Below are 23129 nucleotides of genomic sequence, written 5' to 3'. Positions count from 1 at the left end.
ATCCCGCCAAGGAAGCAGGTGAAGGGAGACCGGATATACCCAGCAGGGGAAATGCAATGCACTTGCCTCTGCCAGGCAGGGAAGCCTGCAGGGAGGGCTGAGCCTGCAGCGGGGGAGGGAACGTGATACTGGCTGTTGACGGCAGTTGGATTTCTGCAGCCTCTGAGGAGGAAGGCCCAGCCTGTCTTGTCCACACCCCACCTCCCCCTGAGGGTTCTGTGCGTCTGGTTTTCGTGGAGTCCTTTGTGGAGCCTGAAGGGGTTTCTCGGGCAGCAGCCCCACGCGTACCAGGGGCCAAGGTGTTTGGCGTTGGTCCTGTTTTCCCACCGTTGATCCCTGAAGATAAGGGATCAGGGGCCATTGTGGACGCATTTGTGGACTTTCTGTGCCAGCCTCTAGGCTGGCTGGTGGGCGGGAATGGGATTTGCCTCCCATTTGCGGGGCAAGTTGCTAAACCTCCTCGGGCTTCCTGGGTCAGCCGGGTGTAGACTGGGCGGCAGAGTTGGGTGGATGGCGGGTAGTGGAGGGAGGAACGAGGGGTTCCCGCTCCTGGACTCTGCTGACCACCCAGCGCCTCTAAGCAGAGGCCGCAATTGTCTGTATCTGGCTGGACCAGCAGGGGAGGGGTGATGGCTAATCACAGAATCGGGTGTGTTAATGAAAAACTTGTAATCTATCAAATGGGAGGAAACAATCAGATTCAGAATGGATTACGCTTCTCTACAAGTTAGAGGTTTTCTAACGTCCGGTCAGTGCCCCCTCCATGTTACGTTCTCCCCTTGTCTTTCCAGGAGCTCGATAACCATGGCGGAGGCTCACCAAGCCGTGGCCTTTCAGTTCACGGTCACTCCCGACGGAATCGACCTCCGGCTGAGCCACGAGGCCCTCAGGCAGATCTATCTGTCTGGACTTCATTCCTGGAAGAAGAAGTTCATCAGATTCAAGGTTTTCAGACACTTGCTTCAATCTGTACAGTATTCCCTTTATTGAAGTTTCAGCGTGTCAGAGTGGTAGTTGACACATCATGTATGTTTCCGTGGTCCTTAAGGCTTGTGAAACACTTTCCCATGGATTGCCTCGCTGAATTCTTGGAGAAATTCTGTAAGGCAGGTAGGGTGAATCGGGGCCCCGTAGGGCAGATGAGGAAATCAGGACTCGGAGAGGGTAAGTGACCTGCTCGGAAGAAGCAGAATAAAGGCTAGACTCCACGTCTGGGCTCCGAGTCCAGAACCCCCTCTACACCTTGTAGGAAAAGGATTGTTTTTCAGCTGTGTGAAACCGCAGTGAGTTCAACAGCAGTCTCGCCAATAAAATAGTCCAGCGTTGAAAAACATGCACGTAAATGCAAATACAGCTAACCACTCATGCTCTCAATTCTGTTTACCTGCAAGAGTGGACATGTATTCACTGTTTTTAAGCACGTGTCTTGTTTTTAATTCACTTATGTAAAAAATTACAAAAGTCATGAACATGCATGTACCCTTCGCTTAAAACTTCCCCAATTGTGCTGTTTAGGGAAACACTGCTGGGGAAGATCCCCGGGGTGCTCCTTACCTGCTGCTTGTAAGAATAAATCCTTCCTTCTCCCGAAAAAGAGAAAATAAGAATCACAGAAGGACAAATGCATGTTTAAAAAAATTCAAACAAGACGAAAGTGCACCAGGAGTGTCTGCCCCGCTGTTCCCCAGTTTGTGTGTTTGTTGTCCAGTTTTCCCTTCAGAGGGCAGCTCCAAGGTGGGCTTTTGAAAAGGGACTTCCCTGGTGGTGCAGTGGGTAAGATTCCACGCTCCCAATGCAGGGGCCCCGGGTTCGATCCCTGGTCTGGGAACTAGGTTCCACATGCATACCGCAACTGAGTTCACATGCCGCAACTAAGGAGCCTGCCTGCCGCAACTAAGGAGCCTGCGAGCCGCAACTAAGACCCAGTGCAACCAAATAAACAAATATTAAAAAAAAGAAAAAGGCCCAGGAGCTAGGGTGGATGGGAACAGTGACCAGGGAGACAGTGGACCGGCCCCTGGGACCTGGCCAGGCTGGACAGGTGTTCCCGGGCTCTGCCAGAGGGGTCTGGGGCTCAGGTACATGGCCCCGTCACGCTGGTCCCTTGTGGGCGCCAGCAGCATGACCCACCCGAAGTGGAGGAGGCCGCCACCTACAGGGGAAAGTGCCCTTTGCGCTCCTGACCTTGCTGGACGCCTCCTTTTACCTACAAATGGAGGAAAGTAGAAGCTTGGGTGCCCCGGTGTGGCCGTTGTCGTAACCCAGCGTAGACGTTGTTCCCGGACTTTAAAAACCTTGTGGTACTGCCGAGGGGGCAAAACTAGCCTACGAAAACAGTGCACAGCAAGGGTGCATCCTAACCACGTGGTTCCTTAGGGGACCGTCTGATGCTCAGAGGAAGCGGGGGGAAGGCTTGCATAGCTGCTGCCGGTCGGGGGGATGTGGTGAGCAGAGACCTTTAATCTAGAAACGTCCTCCCTCCATTTTAATTTAGCGTATATACCTGTTTATTTTACAAGAACGGTTCAGAGAACACCAGAAGGCCCCCCTGCACCCAACCACTTTGTTTAAAATCTTTTGTGATTCTCCATTATGAGAATAACATGTAGGGATGTGTAAGTCTCTTCTGAGAGAATTCAGATAAAGCTTTGAGAGTTTTTTAATCTATTATCTTAACTATTATCATGGCTTCAGTAAGATTTTTTTTTAAATTTTTTTATTTATTTTTAAATTTTTAAAATATTTTGCCTGCGCTGCGTGGCATGTGAGATCTTAGTTGCCCGACCAGGGATCAGACCTGGGCCCCCTGCATTGGAAGTGCAGAGTCGTAACCGCTGGACTGCTAGGGAAGTCCCAGGATTTTTTAATTGGGAGTTTTGAAACATACGCGAAAGTAAAGAGGGTAATAAAGCCCCACTGCTGTTTCCATAGCTGTCAACATGTTGCCAATTTGGGGTCATGTGTCTTCCTTCCCCCTCCACTGCTCCTTTTTGTTTTGAAGGCAGGCTGGGGGAGCTTTGGATGAAGCATCTTACGGCAAATTCTTGACATGAAGTGAGGTTTCCTGGAAATACCTCGGGTTGAATGGTGTCTGATTCAGGAGCAGCAGGACGGGTGGTTTTGGAGTTGGGGGGGGCTGTCCAGGCATCCTGGGTGTAGCATGTTGGGGAGAGGACATCGTGGTTGGCAAGGTGGCCAGTGTCCCGAGTCAGTCTGGGTGAAGCTCGGGAATCTGTATGTTAAACTTGTGCTTCGGGTCAGTCTAATGTCCTGGGGTCACTCTCTGGGGGAACTGTTTTAGGAAGGGTTTTGGCTCAGAAGTAGAGGAAGGGAAGGAGCTGGACAGAAGTCTGAGCAGCTGGGGGCTGGAGGCTCTGGGGAACGTTTCCAGTAGTGATAGTGTGGCCGCTTAGCTGCCCCTGTGTGCAGACCCCCCACCCCTCCACTGCCTGCCAGCTCACGGGCCCCCACCACCAGGAGGGACGTTGCTCATGCCGTGCGTGTCTGTGTTTAGAATGGCATCATCACCGGCGTATACCCGGCGAGTCCCTCCAGCTGGCTCATCGTGGTTGTGGGCGTGGTATCAACAATGTACACCAGGATCGACCCCTCTTTGGGAATAATTGCAAAAATCAATCGGACCCTTGACAGGACGTAAGTAATCCTTTCAAATCTCCAACCGTCTAGGGAGTTATTGACTTCTTTGTTGCTGACGTTTTCATGTCTTCTCACACGTCATGGCTGTTGTGGATTCAGTTTGAGGCTTTTGCTGTGGTTGTCATGTCGGCTTTCTCCCCATTTCCTGGACTGGTATGAAGGTCCCCTCGGGAGTTTGGGGACCCTTGTGGCCCTTTCTCTGGAGACCAGGGACAAGAAGGGCAGCCTTGGTCCTGGGGTACCCGCCAGGACATGTCAGGGCCCGAGGTGGGAGCCAGCAGTGGCAGTCAACTTAGCCTGGCCAGGGGGACCCTCGAAACGAATTTCTGCCCCAGAAGCCGGTTCTGGACAAGGTCTCTTCCCTGCACTGGGGTCCGTCCTGGAGTTCTGGGACCCCGGGAACTGACTGCTGTTGGGGGCTCTGGGGAGACCTCAGCCCCTCAGCTCCCTGTCTGATTGGCTTAGAACACCGGCGGGACCCCAACACTCTCCTGGTTGCTGTAGATTTTTCTAGAAGCTTTTTTAATACCATGATATTCGGCCAGGCGGGGCCTTGGGTTGATATTTTTCTTGCAAGGTACGTGGTGCTGGGGTCTCATGCCAGAATGTTGGCCGTGCCCTCGAGGGCATTTCTGGAGCCCCTCTTTCTTCCCTCCGGTCCTGGGGGTGGCCCTGGCTCCCGTGTAGCCTCTCCTGCCGTCTGGCCCCTGCGCTGCAGTGACCTCTCTCCCTGGGGTCTCCGACATGAAAAAGTGAGGAAATGTTCAGAGGTGCAGATTCCTGCCCAGAGTCGCAAAGAGGGGAAGTGGGGAGCTGGAATCCAGACCCAGCTCCGCGTGGTCGGACACCTGTGCTTCCTTCAACGTGCCCTGAGCCTCCCCTCGGAGAACCTTCTTGCCAGGCAAACGCAAAAAACCAGCACCTCTGGGGGCTTCCCTGGTGGCGCAGTGGTTGAGAGTCCGCCTGCTGCTGATGCAGGGGACACGGGTTCGTGCCCCGGTCCGGGAAGATCCCACGTGCCGCAGAGCGGCTGGGCCTGTGAGCCATGGCCGCTGAGCCTGTGTGACAGGCTCTGCAACGGGCGAGGCCACAGCAGTGAGAGGCCCGGGTACCGCAAAAAAAAAAAACAGCACCTCTGCCTTACTGGTGTTTGAGTGGCCAAATGATGGGACATACACAGGGCTGTTTCCATTACCCCATTTGTGATGGCAGCCGTGGCTCTGGAAGGCACATTTACAATGTTTGTTTTGGCTGTACCAAGCAGCTTGTGGCGGGATCCTAGTTCCCTGACCAGGGATTGAACCCGCGCCCTCGGCAGTGAAAGCGCCAAGTCCTAACCACTGGGCCGCCCGGGAAGTCCCGTGGAAGACATATTTTTATCTTCTGGTTGGAAAGTACTCGTGCCTCCAGCTCGGCTGTGGCTGTCCCCTGCCAGACCTTTGATCCTATTCCTGTGTTGCTTGTTACCACCGGAGGACGTCGTACGTCTGTTACTAGGGAAATAATAGTCCCCAAGTCCTCGTCCCGTGCTTGGGCTTTGCTTTTCGCGCCACGGGTTTTGGGAGGCAGGTGGGGTCTGTGAGGGATGGGGTGCATCCCAGGTGTGTCTACGGGGTCCCTGGGCCGTAGCTACAGGGTCGGGGCTGGGCCTGAGCTAAACAGATGAACTTCTGGACCTTTTACTAAATCAGTTGGTTGTTTGGATTTGAATATCGTTCTTTCAGAAAAGAACAGGAAAGTAACGCGGCCAAATGTGACATAAAGGAAAGCTCCCAGCTCAGGACTGAATTTGATTCCGATCACTCTAAAGAGATGATTAAGCGGTTTTAAGCGAAAGGTCTGAATCTTCTTACATTGCTTTGAGCGGGTGCCCCTCGCTCCTGAAAGCTGCCCCACATTCATGGTGTCCAGGGAGACGCGAGAGTCACCGCGAGTCCAGCTGAGCCCCTCGGAGCCTCCGGCCACCTCGGGATCGCTGGCTCCTGCCTTTATAAGCGTCCGCAGGGCCCAGGATACAAAGCCCTGTCATTGCAGTGGAAGCACGCCTGTGCTGGACGCCTGCCCGAGTCCTTGCTCTGCCTGGGGGCCGGGAAGCCAGGCAGGGACCCTGTCGCTCTCACCTCCCTGCCCCAGCCCCTCTCTTCCCCTCCTTTATTTCGGGGAGCCGCAGGCCTGCGCCCCCTGCAGACAGTTCACCTCCGATTTCCTGTCTACTTGGGTTTAACACAATTTTTTAATTTACTTTTGAATGGGGGCTGTCTCTTCGCACTGGATTATATTTAGAAGTGTTGCCTATTTAAAGCCCTTTCTAATCTGGGTCTTTATAAGATTTGTTTCTTTGTCCCTCTAAACCAATTGCGGTAAACTGGGCCATCCCTGGCCCAAATTTAGAAAGACCAGGTGAAGGGGCCAGCATCTTCCAGGTTCAAGGGCTGTTCTGCAAAGTCTTCCTGGAGAGGGTTCCCAACGTCCTGAGGTTGCAGCTTCCCCGAATGCAGGTGTACGGCGTGCTCTATGTAAGCCCATCCCTTGCAGCCTCCGAAGGGGCATGCCCTTTAACAGAAAGCTATTAAAGCTGATGCTTGCTGTCAAAGTGCCTGTGTGCATATATATAAAAAATGCTGGGGGACTTCCCTGGTGGTACAGTGGGTAAGAATCCACCTGGCAATGCAGGGGACACGGGTTCAAGCCCTGGTCCGGGAGGATCCCACATGCTGCGGAGCAACTAAGCCCGTGCGCCACAACTGCTGAAGCCCGTGTGCCTAGAGCCCACGCTCCGCAACAAAGAGTAGCCCCCGCTCGCCACAACTAGAGAACGCCTGCATGTAGCAACAAAGACCCAACGCAGCCGAAAAATAATTTAAAAAAAAAGAAAAAAATATTTAAGCAAATGCTGAACACATCATTTGTTAATGTAAAAATACTACTTGATTTTTGTGAATCAAGTGGGTGTGTCTTTTCCAAGTTCAGTGACATAGGACTTAGAAATCTAAAGCATAGATTGTCTGAAACACAGGTTCTTAAATCCAAATTTGCTTGTAGATCAGACCATCAGAAAAGAAGGTAGAGGTTTAAAGTAGAGACTACGGTTAAACTTGAATGCAAGAATTGACAGGTTATAGAAAGAGACGTTTTGAAGCAGACGTTTTGCCAGTATTTTACTGTTCGTTTCTGTGTTACTGAAGTAAGAGAAGATGTTTAATTGGTGGTTTCCAAATATTGGCGAAACCTTTAGGTTAAGGGTATAATTGACGTAAAACATTGTATTAGTTTTTAGGTGTATACCATAATGATTTGATATATGTATATATTGCAAAATAATTACCAAAGTTTTGTTAACATCCGTCACCAAATATAGTTACAAATTGAAAATTTTTTAGATTTCATGTATAACTGAGATTGTACAGTATGTGTCTTTCTTTTTTCAACATTTTTTTAAAAATTGAAGTACAGTTAATGTATGATATTGTGTTAGTTTCTGGTGTACAGCAAAGTGATTCAGGAATATATACATATATATATTATAGTTTTCTATATCTGTGAGTCTGTTTCTGTTTCATTAAAAAGCTCATTTGTGTCATATTTTAGATTCCACGTTTAAGTGATATCATATGGTATTTGTCTTTCTCTGTCTGACGTATTTCACTTGGTATAATGCCCTCAAGGTCCATCCATGTTGTCACAGTGGCAGGATTTTCTGCTTTTCTTCCTAGCTAAATAATATTCCATTGTATTGATACATACCTACCACCTCTTCTTTATCCATTCGTTTGTCCATGGACACTTAGGTTTCCATATCTTGGCTGTTGTAAATAGTGCTGTCGTGAACATGGGGTGATTTCATTTTCTTCAGATAAAAGCCCAGAAGTGAAATTGTGGAATCATATGGTAGTTCTATTTTTAATTTTTTTTTGAGGAACCTTCTACTGTTTTCCACAGTGGCTGCATCAATTTACACTCCCACCAACAGTGCGTAAGGGTTCCCCTTTCTCCGCAACCTCGCCAGCATTTGTTATTTAAATTATTTTTATTTTGAAGATATATTGTGGTTTCCAAAACAACTAAAACTACAGCCCACAAAGGTGAATGAGTAGCTGCATTTCTTCTCATTTTTGAAGTCCCATCTTTACCAGGTAATATATTACTCTCCTTAGCAAACGAAAACATTTTCTTCGTCAGTTTTCGATTTAAATGATCATTTTACGTCATCAGTGTCTACGTGTATTCACGGTAAGTGTTCCTACCCAGATCGAAAACAAGCTCTTTAGATCTAAATGGTTGAAGTAATAGTTGTGCCAGTTGATCTGCGTTTCTTACGCATCCTGGTGAAATCCCAAGGTGTGTTTAAGGAAAACGCGTCATGAGTAGCAGGAAGGGAAGGTGCAGGATTGCTGCCGGCTCCCAGCCCAGGAGAAAGCAGGTCAGTCTGGGGCTGAGCTCTCATCGTGGACGGGCCACCGCCTCCCCCGTAATCTCCGTCCTCATTCCTGGGCCTGGAGGAGGTCGTCCACGCTCCCCAGTTGTGCAGATTAGCCTTGGTTTGTTTCGAGGACCAGCAAAGCAGATGCGGCTGGTTCATCTCAAATCCAGGAGAAAGATGGCCGAGTCTTCTGAGAGTTGACCTAACACGGGTTGTCGTCTCCCTGATCAGGCCTGACTCCGATTGGGGTCTGTGGCCTCAGCTGTGTCCGCAGGAGACCACCCACCTTGTAGCACGTGGCGCCTCTCGGCGCCGTTGCCCGTGGCCTCCTTTCCACGCGGACGAACCTGTGGCTTGTCTGGTCTTGTCTCGGCAGTGGCTACATGTCCAGCCAGACGAAGAAGGTGGTCAGCGGCGTCCTCTTCGGCACGGGCCTGTGGGTGGCCCTCATCTTCACCATGCGCTACTCTCTGAAGGTGCTGCTGTCCTACCACGGCTGGATGTTCGCCCAGCACGGCAAGATAAGCCGCGCCACCAAAGTCTGGATGGTAATGATGCGAACTCGCCCCAGGGCACAGCTGGGGTGGGCGTTTCTAACCCGCTCTCTCCAGGTATGCCTGACACCTGCGAAGCCGCAGCTCTGTCACAGCCTGATGTGTTCGGAGATAAGTGTGCACTCGTGACGCCTTCATCACTGCCAAGGCCACAGATTTATCCACTCTCCAGAAGTTTCCTCGGGCCCCGCTTAGGCCTCTTGCCTTTGGCCGTAAGAGCATTTAACGTGAGATCTGCCCTCTTAGCAAATTCGGAGGAGCCCAGCACAGGAGTGTTGGTTCCAGGCCCGATGCCTTAGGGTAGGTCTCCAGGACGTACTTATTTCTTGGAACCGAAACCTTGTCCCCTTTAACCGTCCCGCAGCCCCGTGTCCCCAGCCCCCGGCAGCCCCCATCCCTCCTTGCTGCTTCCATGGTTCCACGGACCTGTGAGACCACGCAGGATGTGTCCTTCTGTGCCTGGCCCATCCGTCAGCTCCACATCTGGTGTGGGAGGCTTTTCCTTCTGAAAGGAAGGTCCTCGCTGGGCCTTTACCCCGGGGTGACTTTTTTTTTTTAATTAATTTTTGTTGGGGTATAGTTGATTTACAGTGTTGTGTTAGTTTCAGGTGTACAGCACAGTGAGTCAGTTACACATATACGTATGTCCATTATACATATATCCATCCTTTTGTAGACTCTTTCCCGTATTGGTCATCACAGAGTGTTGACTAGAGTTCCCTGTGCTCTACAGTCCCCTTGGTGACTTGAGCGTTGCCCTGTACGTGCCAGAGAGCTCTGATTCAGCGTGCCTCCTTGTTTGGGCCAGACGCTCTTTTTCTCTAACGGTCTTAGTGGGTTCTGAACATCTGGTATTAATGTCTGCTGGGTTTCTCATTCATGTCACCCATCAAATAAAAGTACCATCCGTCCGCTTCTTTGTAGCTTTTCTAACCTTAGCCGACCAGTTGACCGGGACTCGCTGACTCACCCTTAGCTTCTAGTACCTTCCATCAGCTCACCTCAGCCCTTAGTCCGCCTGTCACTTACCGGCCACGTGCGTGGAGGTTTGTCCCGTGATGGGTTCATCGGTGGCTGAATGCTATCCCCTGGGGCTCCTCGTGAAAGGAGCAGGCACCCTTGTGCCCAAGCCCACCGTACACCCTGGGCTTCACTCTTCCCGAACCGACTTCCTGCTGTTGCTTGGATGTAAGATTTCTGATTTCCAGAGAAGTAGAATTCAACTCCCAGGAGAGATTCTGAGATGGTTTCCACACTTTACAGAGCAAGGTAAACGACCTTCCCCAGGGTGGCCTTCATGGCTGGTGTCCAGGTGAGTCCCACCTGCTCTTCGACATCAAGAATCACCCCCCTGTCCACACTCGCACTGTGAACCCTAGAAGTTCCTTTGAAGTCTGGTCTGCATGAGATGACCAGTCATCACAGCAATTTAGATCATTCCAGACTAGAGCAGGCAAGTATGTGCCGCCACCAGGCTTGATACTGACCGAAGGGGCTGCACTTGGCTCCAGGCCCCGGGAGCCAATCCCGAAACCGAGGGCCTTGCAGAAGTAGGTGGGTGGAACTTACCCGCCGTGCAGAAGTGCAGTCAGACCCAGTGTCAGGGTGCCCGGGGGACAGCACCGCCTGGACAGGGCAGGACGTCTCAGGCATCTGTCAGACCTAGGGTTTTGTTCACCCTGGGTCTTATTTGGGGTTACTTGTTTGCTGAGGCCTGCAAGTGTAGGGGCAGAAAATGGACTAGAGGAAATGAACCAGCACAGAAAATCAGTCCGCGGTCGTCAAGTTGTATATCCTGGAGAACTGGTTTCGGATCTCTGACAGAGCTCCTCTTTGAGAATGTACCTTTTTTTTTTTTTTTTTTAAAGGGTATGGTCAAGATCTTTTCAGGCCGCAAACCTATGTTGTACAGCTTCCAGACATCTCTACCACGCCTGCCGGTCCCAGCCGTCCAAGATACCGTCAACAGGGTAGGTGCGGCTTCACGCGTCCCCAGAACGCCCGCTCTGAAACGTTAAGGTCTGTGACTCGATGGGACTTCCCTGGCGGTCCAGTGGTTAGGCCTCTGTGCTCCGAATGCAGGGGGCACGGGCTGGATCCCTGGTTGGGGAACTAAGATCCCGCGTGCCCCACGGCATAGCTGGAAAAAAAAAAAATCTCATTGCAAACCCAGGGCCCAGCAGCAGTTTTGTGTCCCGTAAGTTTGCTTATGCATGTGGTAGATGCGGTTGAGTGCTGTGAACTGCTGCCTGCCTGCTCTTACCTGCAAGGGCCAGAGCAGATCGACATGGGGACCCCGAAAATTCTGAACTGGAGGCCTGGCCTTGACCTGGTGGCGTGACCTTCTCCGTCCCTATCATTCTGGGTCCTTTCCCGTCCTGGTGTCCTGAACACACCAGCCTTTGGTCCTACCCTTGGCTCTCAGGGCCTCCCCACCCATCTCATTGGCACCTGTGAAGGTGCTTAGGTGAGAGTAGAGCTCTTATTAAGGACCAGATGACGGAGAAAAAAATACACATTGAAAGTTCCTTGTCGATCAAACCTCGATCTTGTCAGTCTAGCATCCACTTTGATGATTTTTGTGGTGATTCAAGATCTGGGAGCTTGTATGCCAGTAAAGGACAAAAAAGTTTACTTGTTGAGTTATCACTGACCTAAAACATCCTTTAGTATTGGAGTTAGCTACCTTGTGTGAAGACCTGCCTTTGTCTAAGGCACGAGGAAGGAAACCATCTGTTTTAACTAGGCTTATGTTTTTTCCATCAACCCCAGTACCTGGAATCTGTGAAGCCTCTTATGAAGGAAGGAGACTTTACACGGATGACAGCTCTGGCACAAGATTTTGCTGTCAATCTCGGGCCGAGATTGCAGTGGTATTTGAAGCTAAAGTCCTGGTGGGCTACCAATTATGTGAGTATACATACACGCTATTTTTCTTGGTGGAATTTTCTGTAGGAGCATATAATCTGTTCCATGAGCCAGCTAGCTTCCCTGCGCATGGCGGGCGGGAGGAGACGTTGGCTGATGAAATGAGGCCGGGGTGGGGGAGGGGGGGATGAGGTTTTGAGGAATGGCTAGCTTGGAGGAGAAGGTGTGACCCAGACACACCCGGTGGGTGGGGCTGCAAGTGGGCGGTGGCTGGAGAAAACCCGCCAGAGGCCACGGTGGGTGGGGCAGGTCGCCTTCAAGTTTGATCCTGCGCTGGTTACATGGGCGTGTTGAGTTTGTAAACATTTTCACACGTACGCTGAGGTTCTTAGATGCGCACTGTTCTGTATGTGTATGTACTTTACAAAGTGAGGGAATCGTGATCCTTGGGTCCTGGAGGTTGTGGATGTGGTTGGGACGAGGTTGCTGGCCTTCTAGGGGACATCGGGAGGACAGCACACATGGACCCTGTGTGGCTCTGAAAGGGAACTGAGCACGGCTGAGTCAGTGGCTGCCTTGGGGAGCCTTGGCGGCAGAAGGCGAGAAGCAGTCTGTGGGGCGGTTTGGGGTGTTGTTGATGGTCAAGAAATGTTAGCAGTCCGACATTTATCCCTTCTTTTCCGTTTGGTCTTTTTTTTTTTTTTTTAAACCCTGTATAAAATGAAGATGATCTACCTTCTAGCTATGTCTTGACTCAAATAAAACCGCTTTCCAGTTCCTTCCCACTGTTCTGCATTCCATCTAGTTAGGGCTGTCTTGGCCCCCAAGAGAGGGAGAAATGATGTCAAACATACATGACAAAGCACGAAATGCACCCTCCCCGAGCCCCCCACACCCCGCCTCCGCCCTGGGCAGCCTGGTTAAGCCTGTCGGTTGGTCTCTCCTGTGTGCACCTGACAGGTGAGTGACTGGTGGGAGGAGTACATCTACCTCCGAGGACGAGGGCCACTGATGGTGAACAGCAATTACTACGCGATGGTGAGTCCCGAGCGGTGTCTGATGGAGACGATGCACCAGGGTGGCCTCTTCCCGGCCCTGTGGGCTGCCTGGGGACGCTGTGGGTTTCCCCGTGCTCCTCTGGCCCTGCCGTCCCCGTCCGAGGCCTCACGCCCCTAGCAGGGAGCCCAGGACCTGCTTTGCACACTGGAGAGCCCCGTGGATGTCCTTTTGGAATTGCCAGGTAGCTCAAGGCACCCACCAATCTGCTGCAGAGAAATTCGGATCGCACAGGTCCTCTCGTGGCGACTGACTTTCCTCGTGGCAGCGAACCTCTCCCTCTTTTCCTTCCCTCTGTTTTCCTGATGGAGCCTGCGTGGCGGTGAACGATCACATCCCTGCCCACCCCGAAAAGCTCAGGGTCTGTGGGGCGGCTGAGAGTTTGTCCACACGCTGAGCTTTGTTCTTCTGGGCCCTGGGACGCCAGGGGTGCTGCGCTGAGTGTCGTTTTCACATCTCCTCGGTCTTTCTTGCCTTTTGAGACATAGGTGGTCTGCAGAGCACACCCTGTTATTTTGTTAGAAGCACCTCATTGGGGTCTAATAAGTGGCCTTAAATAACTGGTGAATCTGTCTTTCCCTTTCTTTCTGCTCTTTGCTTCCTTTGAGTTTTTCCACCTTCTTCTGTCTGTTTGCTTTTTCTGTTTTTCTCCTTTAAAATTTCTACTGTTTAAAAAAATTTTTTTTTCCATTGGAAACAATCGCAAACTTAGAGAAAAATTGTTGGTGTGGCCCAGAAGACCACTGTTTGAGAGTGAGCTGTCCACCTGGTGCCCTTTCGTTCCTGAAGACTTTGGTGTCTACTTCCCACGTAATCAGGGGCAGCCCTGCACATAGGTTCTCTCAAAATATAGTTGAGACAAGCATCCCTTGGACTTGAAAAATGTAGACACTTAGAAATGTGTCCCCAGATTTAGAAAGTTGCAAGCACTGCTCTATATAAAAGGTTGTTTTAACCTTTGGTTCCTTCTCATTCGGAAAACTTCCTAATTATCTCATTGCTCCTTTTTTCTGCTTTCCTTTTGATGCATTCTGTGAGGATAATTGGGGTGAAGCGCTGTTATCTTTTTTTTTTTTTAGGCTTGAGTTATATTTATTTACAATTCACTTTTAAAATATACTGTTACCTTTCCTAGCCCAAGAATTATCTGGGGGCTTGAAACGTGAACACAATAAAACTGAAAAAGTGTAGAAAATGAAAACGATTTCTTTTCCAGCAGAGCAGATGTCATTAACACATGCATAGAAATATTTTAACTGTGTGTTGAAGTTCACTTGTCTTTTCCTATGCACATTCTCCCTGCTGTCGTGTGTTTTCTTGTATTAGGATTTGCTGTACATCACGCCGACGCACATTCAGGCAGCGAGAGCAGGCAACGGTATCCATGCCATCCTGCTTTACAGACGCAAACTGGACCGGGAGGAAATCAAACCGGTATGGAAACAAACTGCTTTCTAAACAATTCTTTTCGAGCAGCTTTATCAAGGTGTAACTGACGTACTGCACACGTTTGAAGCGTCCGCTTTGCTAAGTTCTGATGCACTGATGTGTATCTCTGTACTCGTGAAACCATCGCCGTAGTTGAGTTAGTGAACCGCCCCCAAGAGTTCGCTGGCGTCCCTTTCCACCGCCCCCCACCGTCGCCCTGACCTGCTTTCTGTCACTCTAGGTTAGCTTTGCATCTTCTAAAACTGGTGAATGGAATTTGACAACATGCATTTTTTTTTTTTTTTTTTGGTCTAGCCTCTTTCACTCAGCATAATTACTTTGAGATTTAATTCTCCTCTGTATCCTAAATGGATATATGTTTGATGTATTTTAGTTCTGCAGTCTGTCCTACGAAGAAACCCTCACTTGCTTGTGAAGGAAATGATATAGCTGTCTAGCTACTCACGAGAAGGCATTTTTTCCTTCTTTCTCCTTTTTTAAAATTTTTAGTAGAGTATAGTCGTTGTGTTAGTTTCAGGTGTACAGCAAATTGAATCAGTTATGCATATACGTATATCCACTCTTTTTTAGCTTCTTTTCCCATGTGGGCCATTACAGTGTTGAGTAGAGTTCCCTGTGCTATATGGCAGGTCCTTATTAGTTATCTATTTATATATCGTAGTGTGTATATGTCAATCCCAATCTCCCAATTTATCCCTCCCCCCCGCCGGCATTTTTTTTTTCTTAAATACCCCTTTGGTTTAAGTGTCAGTTTATAAATGACCCGTTAGGGTGTGTTATTTGGGAATAAGAAGCAGGATGTTGTACGTTGGCCTGGTTCTGCAGACTCCAGGGCAGCACGGTGTCCCAGGGAGCCCCCATTCTTTATAGTGTTTGGAAAAGATGAAGTCCAGCCACGCTCTGTGCACAGAAAAGAAATCCAGCCTTTAAATGTGTGGACTGGGTCTGCTCCTCGGATTTTTGTTTGAAACCTGCTTCTATTACAGATTTTTCTTTTGGGATCTACAGTTCCGCTCTGCTCCGCCCAGTGGGAGCGAATGTTTAATACTTCTCGGATCCCAGGAGAGGAAACAGGTGCGTGACCTGCTCGGGGTTCCTTTGGGAATCAGAACGTTCCATCCTTATGCTCAGGAGTTGCTGGAGGAGACCACACTGATGAGCGCTGACCTTCTAAGATTTCAGAGATTTCAGGCTCGTCAACCTTCCTTCTGTTGAATTTCCTTTGTCTTTCTGAGGCCTGGACAGTTGACCGATTTTCAGACCTCAGTTTCTCTTTGGTTGAAGGCTGTCTTACAGTGGAGTTTTTTCTAGGTTGGGTTAGGAATATTCCTGTTTCTTCATCTGGATCTTTCAGGGGCGTTTTGCTCTGGCCCCCACGCAGGGCTTATGGTGGAAAGCGCCCTGGATCGTGCTCAGGGAAACCAGATTTGTGGTTCAGCAGCTCACTTCCGGCAGCCTGACCTGGGACACCTGACCCGCCTCCTTTCCCACTGCCCAGCATAGGGGGGCCACATCTGTCCCAGCCGGGACACCCTCAAGAATGTAAGGGAGAGACAGTGGCGCCCCCCGGGTCCATCCCAGGCCCGCCAGGGCTCAGGCTTAGCGAGGGTTGCGTCCTTCGCTCCAGGGGACACGTCCGGCGAGCGGCCGAGCAGAGCTTAGCACTCAGGCCTGTCTGATCCCAGAGCTCTCGATCGGGCGCTCTCCCAAGTCCTCTGCGGACCTTCGGGAAGTGGACGCGTGAGCTGGGCGGAGCGATGTGGGCAGAAGAATTGGTGCTGTCACGGGCGGTTTCCTCCCCTCCCCTAAGCGGGTGCCTCTGGATTCTGTCTCCCCCACCCCCTCCCCAGACACCCTCCAGCACCTCAGGGACAGCAGGCACATCGTCGTGTTCCACAAAGGCCGCTACTTCAAGGTCTGGCTCTACCACGACGGCCGGCTGTTGAAGCCCCGCGAGATCGAGCAGCAGATGCAGAGGATCCTGGATGACCCGTCGGAGCCCCAGGCTGGCGAGGCGAAGCTGGCGGCCCTCACGGCGGGAGACAGGTGTGCAGCCCCTCTGTGATGCCGTTGTGTCTGGGGGCCATCGGGGGCGGGTGCCCCGAGTGCTGTCCTCACCCAGGGTCCCATCTGGCGGGGAGGTGTGTCCACTACTGCGGTGCTTGGCTTGGCTCTGTCCCCTGGGAGCGGGCTCTGCCCCCACCCTCAGGTCCCCTTGGGCATCTCTGTGGGACAGGCAGGCGTGCATGTGCACGGGTCCCAGGGCACGTGACACGAGGAAGGAGGTAGGCGTCTTCCCCGGGCTGCGGCATATTTAATCTAGAAACAGACGTGTTTAGCCAGGGCCTCTGTGTTAGGGTTAACTTCCTGCCTCGTCTGAAGCTCGAGGACCTGGCTTGTGCAGCCTCGGCTCTGATACCTTTGGGGCTGGATAAGTCTGTTTTAGGTGGCGGAGGGGAGCCCTGTCCTGTGCACCGTAGGGCGCTAAGCAGCATCCTTGGCCTCTCCCACCGGATGCCAGTAGCGACCCCCAGCGTGGCAAGCAGATCTGTCTTCAGGCTTTGCCAGGGCCGCTGGGGGCAGTGTGGTCCCTGGCTGAGGACCCCTGAGGTCAGCAGTGTGGCCACCATTAGGGCAGCACCGGGAATACGGCGGTGAGTGACCGACCTGTGGAGAAGAGGAAGATGCCCGGGTGAGGGCACACAGAGGCCGGCAGTGAGCCGTGGGGACCGACAGGCCGCAGAGGCGTCCGGGGAGCAGATGCTGGGAGCCGTGGAGTGGGCCGGGGCGCCGGAACTCCGGGTGGGATGGGTCCCATGTGCCCGGCTGTACTTGGGCTTGATTCTGTGATGGGCTGCTGTTAAAGGGGCCGTGTTAGGCTGGCGCGACCTGAGCAGACTTGGGCGATCGTTCTGGTCCAGGGGCTCCTGGAAGCAAGATCCTTGCTGCTTGAGGACCAGAAACAGGCAGTGTGAGTAGGAAGGGAGGCTCAGTCCGAGAAGCTGGAGTGGTTGGCCATCTCTGGGGGGCAGAGACTCAGCTGGAACAGAGGAGCCGTGTGTCCTGGGGAATGAGCCCTGGGTCCCCAGTGCTGATTGAGTGTCATTGGGGCACCCAGTTGGGCAGAGGTGGGGCGGGGCGGGATGCAGGCTCAGTGAGCTCCACCCTGATGCCCCCCCCCATGGGGGCATCGCCCATTTCATCTGCCTGAGCGCTGACGCTGTCGCCAGGCACTGAGGAGAGCGGTTGAGGCTGAGCCCGTGATGGGACCCGTTGTGTTTATGGCTGTTTTGGCCCCATGGGCGGCCTCAGCTGAGCACTCGGTGCACGGGGAGAAGAGGGTGGGAGACAGAGGCCAAGTGGCCCTGACGTGGAAGGGTGGGCGGGGGCCTGAGTGGGGGGGCCCAGGAGCCATTCGGGGAAGCCACGGCTGGGGTGGCTCTCAAGAAGCGGGCGTCCCGTTAGCTCTGTGTACCCCACGTAGGGCGGGACGGAAAAGGATCCCTGAATTCCGCTCCCGGGGCGCCCCTTATCACAGGGGTGTCGTGCGGTGTTTGTAGCATGGACGCGTGCACCTGGGGCAGGCTGGCCTGGGTAGGAGCCCAACCTGCCACGAAGGAGCTGTGACTTCACCTCTGTGCCTCAGTTTTTTCATCTGAAAAATGGGACAGTGGTGTCGGGGCCCGTGAGCTCGTCCCAGCACCAGGAAAGTGCTCTTGGCCCTCACTGTGGCTTCCGTGGGGTGGTTCCGTGGAGGGGGGCTGGGCGCGGGGCTGGGAAGGATGTGAGGGGGGCCCTGCCTGCCTGTGGGTCTGCTGCCCTGGACGGCGGAGCTTGGGGCCCGTCTGGATTCTTGTCCTTCACTTGGCATTTATGGACGAGGTTCCATGCCTGCGACCGCCCTGGAGCAGGTACAAGGAGAAGGCGAGGCCCCTGCCCGCAAGCAAAGCAGCCCAGCCGGCAGGCAGGTGGGGGCCTGCAGATGCAGGAAGTCGCAAACGTGTAGTTTTCCTTAAACCCTTACAACACGGGAAACTGAAAACCGTTGTCGTTTCAAACATCCCACCTAAAGAGATGTCACCAAACTGCTGCAGGTTTTTTTATATGTTTCTTTTTCATTTACTTCTTTTCATTTTTGGCTGCGATGGGTCTTCGTTGCTGCGCAAGGACTTTCTCTAGTTGCGGCGAGCGGGGGCTGCTCTTCGTTGCGGTGCGCGGGCTCTAGGCGCGCGGGCTTCTGTAGTTGTGGCACGTGGGCTTCAGTAGTTGCGGCTCATGGGCTCAGTAGTTGTGGCACATGGGCCCTAGAGCGCAGGCTCAGTAGTTGTGGCGCACGGGCTTAGTTGCTCCGCGGCATGTGGGATCTTCCCGGACCAGGGCTCAAACCCGTGTCCCCTGTGCTGGCAGGTGGATTCTTAACCACTGCGCCACCAGGGAAGTCCCTGCTGCAGGTTTAATTGTATTTAATCCTCGCTACAGAGTCCCCTGGGCCAGGTGTCGCCAGGCCTATTTTGGACATGGGAAGAACAAGCAGTCTCTGGATGCAGTGGAAAAAGCCGCGTTCTTCGTGACATTGGACGAAACAGAACAAGGGTATAGGGAGGAAGACCCGGTTACGTCGATGGATAGTTACGCCAAGTCTCTGCTGCACGGCAGGTGTTTCGACAGGTATCATGCTTACCTTCTGAAACACAGTGGTTTGCCTGTGGACTTGGAAGAAATGTTACACGTGGCTGACACCCAGCCGCAAGCATGTATCTACGCTCTTAAGGAATAAGGCTAGCGTGAAAATATGACTGGTAACTCTCTTCTTTCCACCAAAACTGTTACACACACACAGCTTAAGCAGCAGCTTTGAGGTCCTTCCCCTCTCTGTGCACGACACCTCCACTTGGAGTTGCTCGTGAGGAGTGGCTGTGGGTCACCTGGAACCAGGTGGGGGAAGGTGGTACCCGGGGTCTGACCTGGATGTCGGCTCTGACTTTGCTCACCGAGCGTGTGATTGTGGTGAGGCTCTTCCACCTCCTGGAGGCTCCTTTGCCTTGTCTGTAAAGTGAGGTCCTGCCTGCCCATCAGGTTGGGGGTGAGGATTGGCTGGGGTGGGGGAGGGGTGCGGCAGGCACAGTTGGTCTTCCGTATCCGCAGGTTCAGCTAACTACAGACCGTGGACCGTTGTTTAAGAGCCTCGGTTGTGGAGCCTGCGGATACGAAGGGCCAACTGTGTGGGGCTGGAGCATCCTCAGGTTTTTGGTATCGGCAGCAGGTCCTATGACCAACCCCCCGGCAGATACCGAGGGACGACTTTGCAGCCTCCTACTTCTCCGCAGTTGCCTTGTGCATCCGTTTTTGTTACAGTGATAACGCCCTGTTCTCCTGCTGTCCGGTACCTGAATGCGTATCTCAGCGTCTTACCTGCTTTTATTGTTACCTGCAGAGACCCGTTCACCCCTGCGGGTGCCAAGTCAGCGAGCCCATCCAGAGGAAAACAAATACATCGTTTGGGTTTATTTTTGTCTTTGTAAACATGTAAGTCACATAAACATTTTTGTTTCGTGTAGGTGGTTTGATAAATCGATCACATTTGTCATCTTCAAAAATGGCAAAATGGGCATAAACGCGGAGCACTCCTGGGCCGACGCCCCCATCATCGGTCACCTTTGGGAGGTGAGTGTCTGCAGGTTTAACCTGAGTGTGGAAATTGCTGTTGGAATTTCTGAATTTTTAACTTCATAGTATCTGTCTGGTCATAATAAGTGTTTTCAGCGGGTGTCGGCACCGAATGTAAAGTTAAAACAGTAACGGAAGTCATTCCTGTCTTCATTCCCTACGGCTGAGGTTCCTTAAATGGAAACATTTAATGTCATGTCGTGATGGAGCTAAAATAGTGAGATGGCCTCAGCTCCAACGCAGTGACATCAGGGTGGAACTGAAGCTCAGTTATTTTGAAATAAACCACCCCTTCTTTGCTGTGTTTTCTAGATTTTCCTATCTGCCGAGCGTTAGGCCAAATAAAGGCAAGGGTATTAAAAATCTTGGTTTATAAAAATGCAGCGTGCCTTTTACCACTTCACTTAATTCTTAGAATTACCAAGTTCTAAGAAAACCCACCAAATCCTTGTCATCCTGTCCCTCCACCTAATATTTTATTTTTATTCTTTTGGCTGTGCCGTGCGGCATGTGGGATCTTAGTTCCCTGACCAGGGATCGAACCCGTGCCCCCTGCAGTGGAAGCGTGGAGTCTTAACCACTGGACCACGAGGGAAGTCCCCCACCTAACATTTTAAAATACAGTGCGGGGCTTCCCTGGTGGCGCGGTGGTTGGGAGTCCGCCTGCCGATGCAGGGGGACACGGGTTCGTGCCCCGGTCTGGGAGGATCCCGCATGCCGCGGGGCGGCTGGGCCCGTGAGCCATGGCCGCTGAGCCTGCGCGTCCGAAGCCTGTGCTCTGCAGCAGGAGAGGCCACAGCAGGAGAGGCCACAACAGTGAGAGGCCTGCGTACCGCAAAAAGAAAATAAATAAAATAAAATAAAATAAAATACAGTGCATATTGGCCCTGCCACTTTTAAACTGTTTTAAAATTCATTTGTGTCTGAGCTGTTTGACCTGTGTCATGTTTGGCATGAAAAGCTGAGTGAAGGTTTTGTTTTCTGAATTCGCCTGTCAGGTTCTTTTGTAAGGAAATTGCTAAATTCTAGGCCTGTCAACAGTGGACTTGACAGAGAAAGACAAGTACTATATGATATCATTTATATGTGGAATCTAAAAAATAATACACATGAATCTATATACAAAACAGAAACAGAGAATTCCCTGGCGGTCCAGTGGTTAGGACTCTGTGCTCTCACTGCTGAGGGCCCGGGTTCAGTTCCTGGTCAGGGAACCCGAACAAACTTTTTGGCCAATCCAATATATAAACAACCAACAAGGATTTACTGTATAACACAGAGAACTACATTCAGTATCTTGAAATAACCTATAATCTGAAAATATATACATAAGAGGGAATCATTTTGCTGTACACCTGAAACTGACATAATATTGGAAATCAACTATACTTCAATTAAAAAAAAAAAACAAGGGACTTCCCTGGTGGTCCAGTGGCTAAGACTCCATGCTCCCAATGCAGGGGGCCCAGATTCGATCCCTGGTCGGGGAGCTAGATACCGCATGCCGCAACTAAAGATCCCGCATGCCACAACTAAGACCCACGCAGCCTAAATAAATAAACATTAAAATAAATTGGGTGTCTTTAAAAATAAATAAATAAATACAACAACAACAAAAAACAGTGGACTCGACTCAAATTGTGTATCATCCCCTTTGACCAGACTTGAGGTGACTTTGTTGAACAGATAAGCCCCTTTGAGAGTCACAGTGAACACAGTATTTCTGCAATCTTTATGTTGCCGCCGCCCTAATAAATGGAGTGGAACACAGTGACTCACTGTCACTGCCCATGTGGGAGACACACGCCCGTGACCGTGACCGCAGGCCGATCGCCTCACTGTCCCGCCCAGGCCGTAGAGCCCGGGTCTTGTCCCTGAAATCAGATCGTGTAGTGCACTTGTGATGACATCCACAGGGGAGCTCCTGCTGGGTCTTTCCCACTTTACTTGACTGTCTTCCCTGTGGTTAGGGTCTCAGCAAAACCTAACCTGCCGTTCCTTCAGCCAGGGGAGGTTTTCTATGTGGGAAAACCTTTAAAAAGGGGAAAAAAATGCTCCAGTCTAAGACAACAGCAGCGTGGTCCTAAGACATTTATCCATGATAAGAACAACCGGGTATCCGGAAGGCTCATCACCACCCTGGTCTTTGCTTCTGCCGACAAAGGCTTAGAGACCCTTTCAGCTGCAAATCAAGCAAAGATCAGCCCCCCTTCGGCACCACTGGACACCACAACAAGACCGTTTAAGTCTGTTGGCACAGGATAATGATCTAGGTCTGTTACACCCTGTTCCAAGGACTCTCCCAGTAATAAGTGCATAAGAGCTGTTTCTTGGTAAACGGGAAAAGACTCTGAATCCTAGGCAGTCTGGACTACGTAGGGTACATTTACCAAACAGAGAAATCTACTGGATGCTGACAAGGCCAGGCTTATTTTTTCAGTACTCTGGATAAGATAAGGTAAAGGGATTTAGTCGCAGACCAGGGTGACCAGTTGGAAGTGGCAGTGTTTAACTGTTAACTGCCCAGTAGACAGAATGGCCTGTGACTCCAGGGGTCAGACAGGAGCCCAGTTGCTCCCCGCACGGATGGGAACTGACCCACTGTCTTGTCGTGGAGGCCCACGCCAGAGCCAGTTAAGGGGCCATTACAAGGACGCCACCCATGCCAGCTAAAAACAAATCTGGTCCAGGCTGAATCCTGTTGGCTGTCGGTGTGTTCCTGATGTGTAATTGTGTTGGACTCTTTAGGGGCTCTGACACAGTGCAGACACAGATAGGCTGGGCTCCCTCACCTGCCCAGCTCTGCAGGATGCCGGCCGCAAATGCATGTGGCCCCGCTCCACGCTCCCTCATCCTGGAACCCCCCTGCCCCCCTCACCATTTGACAGTATCACCATCTGACCTTGGGTTGTTTTTTTAAATTTTTAAAAAATATTGTAAATTTTATTATTTATTTTGGCTGCGCCAGGTCTTAGTTGCAGTACGTGGGAACTTCCTTGCAGCATATGGACTTCTTAGTTGCGGCATGCATGCGGGATGTAGTTCCCCCACCAGGGATCAAACCGGGGCCCCCTGCATTGGGAGCACCCACTGGACCACCAGGGAAGTCCCTTGAGTTGTTTTTTGTTTGTTTGTTTTGCTTCCCCCACTGGAATGTAAGCTCCCCCAGTGCAGAGATTCCTTTTTTAAAATACTTTTGTTTCTGTTTTATTGGATGTAATTCCCATACCATGAAATTCACCCTCTTAAAGCAAACAGTTCAGTGGCTTTTGTACATTACGAGGTGGTTGTCTATCCATTGCCACTAATTCCAGGACGTTTTTATCACCCCCCTGAGGAAACTCCCCACCCTCAGCCTCTTGCCGCAGCCCTGGGTAACCACTAAGCTCCTTTCTGTCTCTGTCAGTTTGACTGTTCTGGCCATTTCATAGAAACGGAAACACACAGTACGCAGCCTT

The 23129-nt window shown here is 51.5% G+C and overlaps 1 protein-coding gene across 3 annotated transcripts in view; it reads left to right on the top strand.

Moving 5' to 3' along the window:
- The window catches only part of CPT1A (carnitine palmitoyltransferase 1A), a 63787-nt gene that overhangs the window by 16219 nt on the left and 24439 nt on the right, over positions 1 to 23129 (top strand). For 2 of the 3 annotated variants that reach the window (XM_033861336.2, XM_033861337.2), the window contains exons 2-12: positions 792 to 945; positions 3515 to 3654; positions 8454 to 8625; positions 10500 to 10601; positions 11404 to 11541; positions 12460 to 12537; positions 13882 to 13989; positions 14991 to 15078; positions 15855 to 16050; positions 18484 to 18672; positions 19563 to 19668. In XM_033861336.2, the coding sequence (XP_033717227.1) occupies positions 805 to 945; positions 3515 to 3654; positions 8454 to 8625; positions 10500 to 10601; positions 11404 to 11541; positions 12460 to 12537; positions 13882 to 13989; positions 14991 to 15078; positions 15855 to 16050; positions 18484 to 18672; positions 19563 to 19668 (1458 nt within the window). In that variant the 5' untranslated portion in view covers positions 792 to 804. The remainder of the gene's footprint in view (positions 1 to 791; positions 946 to 3514; positions 3655 to 8453; positions 8626 to 10499; positions 10602 to 11403; positions 11542 to 12459; positions 12538 to 13881; positions 13990 to 14990; positions 15079 to 15854; positions 16051 to 18483; positions 18673 to 19562; positions 19669 to 23129) is intronic. The other variant, XM_033861338.2, reaches the window with a different exon arrangement.

This window comes from Tursiops truncatus, chromosome 8 (genome assembly GCF_011762595.2).
Source record: "Tursiops truncatus isolate mTurTru1 chromosome 8, mTurTru1.mat.Y, whole genome shotgun sequence".
Classification (NCBI taxonomy): Eukaryota; Metazoa; Chordata; class Mammalia; order Artiodactyla; family Delphinidae; genus Tursiops; species Tursiops truncatus.
Note: the sequence above shows the minus strand (reverse complement) of the source record. Positions and strands in the feature narration are given on the sequence as shown.